At 41.9% G+C, this 11,763-nt stretch overlaps 1 protein-coding gene across 1 annotated transcript in view; it reads left to right on the forward strand.

Annotated features, from left to right (window-relative positions):
* PDIA2 (protein disulfide isomerase family A member 2) overlaps positions 1-9,950 on the forward strand; it is a 771,139-nt gene extending 761,189 nt beyond the window's left edge. Inside the window, exon 11 of the mRNA XM_069646771.1 lies at positions 8,617-9,950. Within this exon, the coding sequence (XP_069502872.1) occupies positions 8,617-8,700 (84 nt within the window). The 3' untranslated portion in view covers positions 8,701-9,950. The remainder of the gene's footprint in view (positions 1-8,616) is intronic.
* Positions 9,951-11,763: the final 1,813 nt, after the last annotated feature.

Here is an 11,763-nt window from a genome sequence, read left to right on the forward strand (position 1 = left end):
GGATTTGGCGGAGGATTTAGTGGGGTACCAAAAGCTGTCCCTCTTGCAGTTATACGATTTGAGCTAGGTTTAATTTCAATCAGAGAACGGGTACAGTGGAAAGTACTATCTTTATACAGAAAACTGCTTTTATCAGTCTATGCTTCCTTGTATGAAGACTTGGATATGTGCATGAACCAAAGTCTCTGAGGCAAAACCATGAATTATACTGCTCAGCTCTGTGTGTCAAGTGAAAACATTTTGCAGAAGTTAAACTTGAACACCGAAGTTATGATAGCTAATTCACAAAGGTTAAAAAATGCTTATATGACAGACTGGATTGACACAACAGAGAAATTTCACAGTTATCCATCAATGAGTCATTTTAGCAATGAACACAAGAAAAGGGGGACATTGCTGTTCTATTAAGTATGATATCCCGATCATTTGCATAGATCAATAATGCTCAGATTTCAGGGGAACATTTTACCAACCAACAAAATCCTCTTGAGGAGAGGATTGATGTAGCAGATTCTGGGGGTAGATTTTGTAAAAATAAAGACATAGAGGAATCCTCTCGACATCTGATTCTGCACTGTCCAGCACTCAACAATATGAGGATGAGCTATTTAGGGAAATGGTTCCTCTCTAGCCATTGGTGTAGTGAGGAACATCTTTGGCATAGATGTTTGTACAGTGACAATGCTCATAACACCTTAGCTGTAGTAGACTTTTTTAAATCTATTGAATTAAAATTAAGGTATTATTAACTCCGCGTTAACCTTTTAAATGTTTTTGAAATATTAATTGTTTTTAGTTTATATATTTTCGTAAAATTATATATACAGATAAAACTATGAAACAATCTTTGTGATCATTTTATACTTGTTTTATACCTTTTGCTTTGTTTTGTATTTTCTTTAGTTCTGATTCTTGATTTTTAATGTTTTAAAATGTATGTGACTATCTTGTTATTAATGTCAATTGTATACTGATGATACATATGATGTGATGAAATGTAAAAATATCTTTCTTTTGTGTTGTAAAGGTTTAATAAACCATAAACAATAAACAGAAAAAACAGTACAGTGCAAGACAACATAATGTTAAGAGTAGGTGATAGCAATGTATGAATGGCAGGGTTTTACCAGTACACAGTAATGGATGTACTCTTCTTCCATACCACCTACCCGAGTTCTTGCTGTAGGATGTTTGTTCAGGTGTCCTTGGGCGAACAGGGTCAAACAGGTAATAAGAGCTGCCCAGGAAGGGAGCTGCCCTTTGCCTCTGGCCGTTGGCCGGCTGCACGGGCAAGGCTGCTCTGAGAAGATCACTAAAGTGTATGTGTACCGGTCACATGGTTTGAGCATACCCAGTCGCAACCAGTCTGGGAGGCAGGGGGACTGTGGATGGGCAGGGTTTAATGGCAACAGGTTGCTGCACTCAAGCACAGAGACAAACATGCAGGCTAACAGGAATAATGATGCTTGCTACGAGAGACCAAGCAAGAAAATAAACACGGAACAAGTCCCAAAGAAATAATTCAATAGAACACAGAACAAGAGCCCAAAGGAAATACATAGACATGGAATGAGAGCCCAAGAAATAATTAAATATAACACGGTATGTGAGCCCAAAGGAAATAACATGGAACGAGAGCACAAGGCAAAGTACCTTACCCGAGTGGTCAATCCACCCCCCCAGCGCAAAGAAAGGCGGGCAGGCAATGGGGACATGGATAGTAAGCGCTAAGTCTACAATGTTTTCCGGTCACGTGGATTGGCCCTAACTAATTGCCAACAGCCTGGGCAGGCAGGGGGAATGTGATGAGCAGGGCTGAATGGCCATAGGTTGCAGCACTCACAGACAAGCACAGAGACAAATGTGCAGGTTACCAGGAATAATGATTTACACCACGAGAGACCAAGAAAGTAAATAAACAAAATACAGCACATCCAGAATAACCAGTGATCTGAATAGCAAGAAATTAGATTTCCAAATGACTCAAAGTAGGATTGGCATTGAATCTCAGATTCAATTGATCACCCTTTAGTTGAATGTAAACAACAACCATGCATATACTCTGCATTTTCATGTAGTCTTTTTTTAGATTATCTCAGTGAACAATACCAATAGCCTTTAATTTCCAACCCATTCTTGCTGCACAGTTCAACGCTAGAACCCAGCGCCTGCAGTTCGGCAAAGCCCCCACTATCTGTGCCTCTTCATCACCAACTTGGATGCTTGATTTGGGGCACTCCAGCAAGAGAAATATATCTTGACTTGTGTGTACACCCAGCCCCACCCTAAACCTGTACCTTAAGATAAAAAAAATGTACCTTCCACCCATAGACAGAACCACTGCATCATCAACAAGAAAGTGCTGCATCAGTAACTGCGGTACCAAATGCTCGCAATGATCAACACTCACTGGGATTCTGAACTTGTAATGAACAGCGCAGCATTGCCAACAGAACTTCCTGGACCCACCACATCCATGGACACCATGTCCCAGACTTCTTGCGATACAAACTAGAGGAGACGCATGCTAATTCACATGAACATTTGCGCTTTTTTCCAAGCAGCTATCTTTTCACATCTCTGACTTCAGGGTTCCAGACAAAGTCGTTATAGGCCGTAGTTGCTCATACCTTTATTCTCAAAAGTGTGAAAGAATACGTCATCAAGGTCCACATCTGACCAGGCTTCATCTCAGTATTAACTTGACATGTCAAATTGCATACCTCCACTGCCTATACCTTCAGTCAGTTATTGAATCACTCCAGCCTATGGCCATCACTATCATGGCTATGTTACACCTCTAGTCTGATGATATAGATTTCACCAAAACCTCCAACAGTAAACTGCAAAATGATTTGCACTTCTGAAAGCCCATCAGCTGTTAATTAACACTTTTCAACCAAGTTACTCTAGCAGGATATGTAAAAGGAATGTACAGCATGGATACAAGGAACTCCAGCGACTGACATGCTCCATTCCACATCAAGCCACGCCTCCATCCAGTTGAACCCTTTGACTGCCACCCATCCTCCCTCGAGGGCCCATACTCTTGCCGCCCTAAAAAAGGTTTTGGCATTGGTGCCTGAGACTTGGTTAGCAAACAAATTGTGCCAATTGCCAGACAAAAACAGAAAATTAGGGCTATGTTAAATGAAGCGGGTGCCTCCTTGGATTTTGTTTTCCTTTGTTTAGCATTCACTTCTGTAACCCAAGGATGAAGGAAATTCCCTTTTCACTGCCTCTTACTATGCACAAGGGGGCACTCTGTTGGCAATTCAGTAGGATAGGAAGATCCTTTTCACTTTATGACTTTATTTCAGCAAAAGAATGCCATAAAAGTTTCATGTAACTATAAAATGCCAGCTTGTATAAATAGTGAATCAAAATATAAATAAGAAAAAATTAAACAAAATAAAAATTATGCACTTACACATTAATATGCATGCTATAAATAACATGAATAAAATCCACATAAAATCCAAGAGACTGAATACGTTTGTTTTAAATATAGAAGATCCTTTCTCCAGCCGTCCACACCCCATACCATGGACTATTGTCACCTCCTGCAGACTAGAAGGACCAAAACCTCGACTGCCAGCTAGAGGCCCTTAACTGGAGATAAGTGTGACATGTGTGGGGACTCACTAGCCTTGATTGCATGCTAGCCCTCTCTGAATAAAGACTACTATAATTCCTCACATAAACATAGAGTCATTACTTCAGGATTAACGATGGCTCTATAGCACCACCTTCTGTGGCAAAACATTGGAATTAAGTGTGCAGAAAGAGAGATGGCTATGCAGAACAAGGTGTGCATCTATCATTCATCAAATCAAGCTACATACTTTTGCTCATAGGTAGTGCACTAATGCCATAATTAATATTTTGGATTCTCAGTGGCACCTTTGCACTAAAGAGCCCAAGGATATTGATATATAAATAAGGAACACGCATGCATCAGATAGTGCACATTGAAACGTTCCAGGCCCGAAGAGGCATGTAGGTCACATCTCTGATCTCTCTGCCTTAGAACTAAGAGGAAGCATGTGTGGATAAGTTATTTCCTTCAGAAAAGTCCTAACGTTTGGCCAGTGGCTGTTTTCAACATCGTTGTGACACTACTAACATGTCTTCAAGTACTGCCTTTGGAAAAGTGCTCAGGATAAGTAGAGAAGACTGAGGCATGGGCTTTCCCCCCATTGTCACATGTGGTCAGTTAGGTCTCACAGGTAAGAGCTCTCCAAGTAAATACAATATGATCAACCACAGTGATATGGCTAAAGAAGGCCAAGACTTTTTACAGGAACAAAAAGATCTCTTAATCCAAGAAGATTGATGGTTTTATCAATATCTCTGGGAGTACTGAACGGTCTATGTGTGTCGTAGATGGTTGATACTTAGGGGCTAGGAATACTGTTGGACAGCTGTGGTCTAGGACAGAGTCTGAATCTCCTACTAGTTCTGAGAAGGTTCTCTGGCACCAGCCCAGGACAGGGCCTCAGAGGCACCCACTGAAGCAAACCCTGAGCCGTTCTTGGAGTATCAAAATACTTAAATCCAAACAAGTTTTCAGAAGAACCTCTGAAATGAATGAGGCTACTGAAGCCCATCGCTGGTAACCCATGGATACTGAAATAATGTTTAATCAAAGTCTGTGTGCTTGTCAAAGAAATATATTAAACACTTAAGCCTGTTCTTCACAGTCTGAATAAAAAGAGTCACAGAGGGCACAATCTTCCGAATGACGCCATGGCACCAGCACATGGAGACACAAAGGTGCTCAATTTATATGAACTCGTAATTTGGCGTTGGGGAGCCTTTACGTGTAGACATACACATTTTGGTAATTTGCACAGTGCCTTTTGCCCTGCACATTTGCACTGCGTCGTGCAAATGAGTAAATGCTGCATGCCATGGGAGCATGTCAGGCAGCATTTAGAATGGATCCATATGCAGTCTGCATGCTTTATGCTGCCCAAAAAGTCGATGGGCTCCATAGTGATCCAAAGCATTAGCACTGCCTTGAAAATGCATGCCGTTACAAATTCTGGGGCATGTGTATTGCGGAGAGGAACGGAGGTAGTGGAAATGCAAGTTGCATTCCGCCCCTCCTCTCTGGCATACAAATGAATGAACATGTGGCGTAAATGAAAAGTGCAAAAGCCTTATCCCAGATCAAAATAGTCTCCAAAGTATGTGTGCTATTCAGAAAAGTTAGTCTGACACCTCTGGCTTAATTTGAAGCTGAACTACTGAGGAATAAGCAGCCAAAAAATGATCAGGGGAAGAAATGTGAACCAAAGGTAACTCACCCTGCACCGACTCCCGCCACCACCCACCGGCCTGGGCAGTCCCAAACAACAATCTCAAAAACCTTCAAAATTAAGACTAATCTAAAATAAGCTGAAGCTCTGCAAGAATTGCCCAGTTGGTCCAAAGTATATTTCTTTTTCTTTAATGCTGACAGTTAAATACTGCCTGTGATTATATCTCCTCAGAGGAAACTCTTAACTGTGTTTTAATCATTACGCTGTTGCTACATTTAATTGTCTTTTAGCCTTTTTAAAAAACTGCTTTTAAAATAGTGTATCCTGCTAAAATATTGCAATTTAAATCCAGCTCGTACTAAGCGCTTGTTAGTAACTAGTTATATTTTGTTTCCCCAGTTGCCGTGCCTCTCTGCACGAACTGCTCAGTGCTGCTCTTAGGTCTCCGGTTGTTGTCAGAACTACAAATGCCATCAGGATTGTAGTCTGATTCGCTTATATTCACACAACAGGTGCGAGAGTGCTGGCGCGAGAGGGACAAGCCGGTCCGTTGCTCTCCGGGGTGCAGGGTGGGTTCCGTATTGCAAAAGTAAATTGAAATGAGTGCCGCTAATATTTTATCATTAATTAAGGAGACCAAAGAGAAATCAGAGATGAGGGCCTTAAAATGGGATGAAATGGCCTCTTTTGCTCCCACTCGCTCTGCCTCAATTATTGGTTGAGCAATGATGCACAAGCTAAGTTTCTTGAGGATGCCTTAGCGGATCTGGGGTTTGAACAATTTGTAAAAACTCCAACCCATGACAAAGGTAATATATTAGACTGGGTAGCGGGCCACAACATGTCCCTGAGATATCTCCATGCCCATGGTCAGACCATTTTTTCATTCACCTTTTGGTCATTTGCGATACGGTGATTATGCGCAGGAAAGAATATAAAGTTACTTTGGTATGTAGAAATACCAAGAATCTTTCCCCAAACGCTATGCGCCCCTGGTTAATTCCCCTGTCCCAGGAATTGAATGTCTCACTTTCAGTGGTTGTCATTGTTGAGAAATATCTGTGCACCCTTCAGGAGGCAACTAATGCCTTAGCACCCTGGAAAACCAAAAAAGGCATTCAGAAGCAGGCTAACATCTGGTTTACTCCGGACCTTCAAATCCTCAAGAGTGCGAAGATTAAAAGCCTCTAATGAGACAGAGAAAGAGGCCTACAGAATTAATTGTGGAAAAAAGTTTCAAGGAATAGCAAAAAAATCCTCCCTTGATAATAGAATCAGTAAGGCACCATCACATTCAAGAGAACTGTTTAAAATCCTGAAGGAATTGGAACATCCGAGCATGGGTAAAACGTATGGTATCATTAGGGATGCTGAATGGTGTACGTCGATTTAGGACGCCATGTTTGGCAAACTAAATACTATTAAAGCTAACATTGAATTGGCAAAGAAGCCATGGGGCCCAGCGTGGAAATACTTACTAACACTACTCAGAAGCTGTGGGAGCAGGACAAACAGTTTGTTTTTAAACCAGTGACAGAATCAGAACTTGCTCTGATAATAGAAAATCCGAAAGCAACCTCCTGTCTGGGGGACGTGTGCCAAGCCATGATTTTAAAAACCTATTCACCCATGATGATTGGCACTCTGTACAAATGTGTCAATGCCTTGTTCAGGGAATGCCATGTCTGTCTGGCAATAAGAATACATGGATTAGACCTCTTCTGAAGAAGACATGTCTCTGTCCATTGAATCCGCTGAACTACCAGCCTATCTCTAACTCCCCATTCCTGCTTAAGATTCTTGATCGTGTGGCATACACACAAGTAATGAAATCGAGGGAATAATAATGTTTTGAACAAATGGCAGTCAGTATTCAGGGAGAATCATGGCACGGAGACTGCCCTCCGGAATTTTAAATCTAGACTTCTTCGATTCATGGACAATGGCCAGGCGGCAATGCTGATGCGGTTGGACCTCTCCACTGCCTTCAATCTGGTAGATCATGCATTGCTGGTCTCTAGGTTAAGGGAGGTGGTGGGTTCAGCGCCACGCTGGACCGAATCGTTCCTCAGCAATCGATGGTGTAGAGTCAGTAGAACAATGGCAGATGCAGAACCTGCCTGGATCACACAAGGTGTGCCTCAGGGGTCCTGGTTGTCCCCTGTTTTTTATAATATATTCACTGTTCCTTTTTAAAATCTTTTAGAAGAAAAGAAAATAGATTTCACAAATTATGCAGATGACACGTGTCATCCCCCTTTCCGTTAACATTTCTGAGGATGAGAAAACCATCAATACGATATGGACTGATCCAGCGGTGGATGTGCAACAATGGGCTTGCTCTGAACACTGGTAAAACTGAGTTGATGTTAGTTGGTACAGAGTCTAGGACTCGAAAGAAAGCGCAGGTTAGTTATCTGGTCTCCTCAGCCTCTTACTGCATAAAATTGATGGCGTGAGCACGTCCATTTATCTCTAGAGTCAGCAGAGAGATATTAGCCTAGGCTTCATTACTGTAGTAGTCTGTTAGCTGGCCTCTCTAAATCTGATATGGGCCGGCTGCAGGTTGTACAGAACAATGCTGTTAGAATTGTCATGGATTGGCGCCCGATGGAAGCTAGAATTGATTTCTGCCTTCTCCTGATTACCGATAAGTGCTTGACAGGCTCATCGACACTGTATCTGGACGAAGTGCTCAAATTAAAATCAAATACACATAATCTCAGATCAAAGAACACCACTCAACTAAGAATCCCAGTCTTTAGGATGTCCCAATTAAAAAAGGGGCATTCTTGTCAGCAGCCCCTTTTGCATAGAATTCAATCCCCTTAGATATCAGGGAATAACATTCTACTGCCATGTTTAGGAAAAGGCTTAAGACTTTTTAGTTTAGATAGGCTCGCTCTTTGGCACTGCTCTTTGATCTCCTGGTTCCCTTAATGGCATGGACCTCCATGGCCTCTGCTCGCTTTTGACCACCTTTGTGTTTGTTTGTCCTATTGTCCTGTTGTCCTGTTGGGCGCCCTTAACCCTCCGGATCAGTGGTTGCCTGCCATAAATACAATAAAGTAAAGTAAAGGTGGTGATTGAGAGGGGATGATAGGAAGAGAGAAGAATGGGAGAGGGAGAGACATTAGTATTTGGCTGCAATGTCTTTATTTTGACGTAGCGGATTAGAACAATATGCACTTTGTTTTCTTTGACTATCTCTCTTACTGTAACATCTGGATTGCAACTTTCCGTGTGTGATGGACCCACAATGTTGCCTAGAGGAGCATGTAATTATTTTTGGACATTAATAGTTCCTGTCCTAATATGTATCATTAATTCTTTTTTTGCATGTTTGCAGGAAGCTGACAGCAACGAACCAACCCAAAGTGTAAAAGAAGTGGAGCAGCAAGAGCAGGCCAACAGCACAAAAGACGAATTGTAAAACACCCGCTCATCTACCCCATTACATTTTTGTTCAATGTAAAACAATGATACACCACCAAAAAGGTTTTCAGGCAGCAACAGTGTCGCACAAAATGAATCCTTGCAAAATGTGGTGGGGGTCCCCTATAATTCTTGTCATCCAATTAACATAAATGTAGCTTGGGCCAATCTGAGGGCTCCTAAATAGTGGGAGGACCCTTGCGGAGCAGAGGATACTTGGTTGTCCGCCATGGCCCTTTGTAGCCTTGATTGGTCAATATTGAACCAATCCGTAGTTGAAACTAGTGTCAACAGCTCTGCACAATAACTGTTATCAGCACATGTATTCTATTGTTGATCTCTTCTAAAGTAATCAGAATGCAGTCTGTAATCTCTGATATACATTTCAATCAAACGATTCTAATTTGATCAGCAGCTTGACAAGCAGGATAGAAACCACTGTCTGAAGCTGTGTAAACATAGCGAGAAGCATGTGCAGTTTACTTCCACAATCTAACAAACACCAGTGAAATGAAAAATGAGTAATGTTTGATAGTACTGGCTCCATGAAAATTACTGGTTACTTGTGAATGCCTATTTTTCACCATCACTTGTAATTATAACCCTTGCTCAACTTAGCACCCTCTGGCAATAACTTGGAGATGGGCCATTATACCCTAATAATAGCCTTTCCTTCATTCTATGGATTCCAGCAGTTATGTGCTGGTAGTTCAAATCCATTTTAGATAAGTTTGTAGGCCACAAGACACAGATGGATGGCTGAAATCGTCCATAATTGGTGCTAACTAACACTAGCTTGGTTGGCTTGAACAAATATGCAGAACATGCAACTAGAGGTAGCTAGCTGTTTGTCTTGTGGTTAACACATGTATTCCATAAAAGAAACCCACATTGTAGTAACCCGACATTTTGTTCATTACTCAGTAGTCTGACAACGGCATACATAGCAAGTTCCTTGGATGTTCCAAATTCAGAAGGCGTTTTTAGTATGCATCTGAGAAGACAGTAGAATCCATTTTGCAGTAGCGACGTGTGCTGTTAAAAGAACATGGTGTTCTCTAGCAGTAATAAATATTTATTTGTACTTGATAGCATGTTCTTCTTAGGTCATTGCCTTTCGTTTACCCTCATTTTGAACAGAAATTAACCAACAATGCTTACTGTTTGGTGGATTAAAGAATTGTAATATTCTTCAAAATATGAACATGTAAAACATTGTCAAGAACAAAATAAAAGAGTACAATTATGCCTCTGCCTTATCTGTTTAATATTATTCTGAATTGTTTAAAATATTATTCAGAGTATCTAAATATGTAATGTTAACGTGAAAGATAATTTGTACCCCGCACTAACACCACCGGAGTGGTCCCCTCGCACTCTGGCGGCTCTGAAAGATAAGAGTGTGGGGGGGTGGCTTAGTAGGTTATAACGTGAACAGGTATAGCGAGAGTTGTGATGTTCTTTTGACAGCTTCAGTTCAGTTTTTACTGTTCACTGAGCTTGGGTGCGATTTACAGCTCGGTGGATTCCCTTATGCTGTTGTGCAGGGCTATGTGTGGTTCGTTTTGTCGTTGCAGTGTGGTGAAGTGCGCGCGGATTGCTGTACAGATAGGCGGTTGTGTTTGTTTTGCATTTGAGAAGTAAATGCAGAACTTGAGGTTTTAAGGTTGGGTTAGTAGGATTTACCTCATTGCTTTGGGCTTCTCTGTTCATCATCTATGTCCATGCTGTGTGCTGGGCGTTTTGTAGGGCTTTGTTCACTGGGTATTGCACATGGTAGTGGCTTTCCTCTGTAATTGTCCCTGGGCTGGAGAGGTTCTGGTTGTCCCCCCAGGTTTCTTGTGTGGGATCCCAACCCACCAAAGACAGGTGCGCACTAAGACCTCCTAGGGTGTCCGTTTATTGGTTAATGCTCCCCCGTCTGCAGCTGTGGTTCCTGTCTCTTGGGTAATGACTGGAGTGGGGTATTGTAGGGAGTGGTTCTTTTTTGGACTCTCTCCCTCGCTTTTTCCTTTCATGTATGCTTATTGGTGTGTGCTCTGTTTCCAGTGGAGTCTTCGTTTTTCCTAGGTGTTCCATTCCGAGTTGAAGATTAAGTCATTTTCTGAATTTTAGGTGATCCTTTGTATTGCGTATGTCTTTTGGGGGACACTTCCAAGTTTTTGCTGCCAGGTGGTAGAATGAGGACCCCCCAAGTTTTCTTTTTTTGTATTGTTTCAGTTCTAGGAGAATGTTGTTGCTTGATCTGAATAGACTTGCCGGTAGGTAAATGGTTACTTTTAATGAGCTTGATTAGTGGAGTCGGCTAGATATTGAAGAGCAGTGGGGATAGGGACGATCCTTGTGGTACTCTGCAGTTGGTGTCCCTTGGAGTGGATTTAAAAGGTTTAATCCAGAAGGTTTCCATTCTATCTGTTAGGAATTATTTAATCCGGAGAAGGGCTCGGTTAGTTATTGCTATTTCTTCCAGTCTCTTCATGAGAATGTCATGGCTGACTGTGTCGAACGCTGTGGAGAGGTCCAGAAGTATCAGAGCGGAACTGGTGTCAGAGTCTGCATATGTCTTTAGCTCATCCCAGATTGAGAGGAGTGCCATCTCAGTTCCTCTCCTAGGCCTACAGCCGACTTGTGCTTGGTCCAGCAGCTCGTGTTTTTCTATGTGTTCCTGTGTTAGTCCATAGGTTTCAAGTAGTTTTGCTGTGTAGGGGATGTTTGAGATAGGTCTGCAGTTGGAGAGGTCTTCCACGTTTCCTGCCGTGTCCTTGAGGAGTGGTTTGATGTACGCCGACTTGATCGCTGTATTTTCCCTATTGCGAGTTATAGGCCGAGGAGGTATCTAACTTTCTAAAGGTGTGCCTTGTGTTTTTGTATTTGTATTTATTGTTTGCTTGTTAGACGCTTATACAATAAGAAAATACTGTCCCCAAGCGCCCACAGGACAGGGAGGGAGCAAGGGTGGGAAAACATTCAAAACACCATATTTAAGCGCAGAGGGGGGAAAATGTAGATGGGACAAACCTACTATGCCTTGTGAGTATTCAGAACGTGTAAGTGCAGCAAG

The sequence above is a fragment of the Ambystoma mexicanum genome, chromosome 2q (assembly GCF_040938575.1).
Source record: "Ambystoma mexicanum isolate Mex_15411 chromosome 2q, UKY_AmexF1_1, whole genome shotgun sequence".
Lineage (NCBI taxonomy): Eukaryota > Metazoa > Chordata > Amphibia > Caudata > Ambystomatidae > Ambystoma > Ambystoma mexicanum.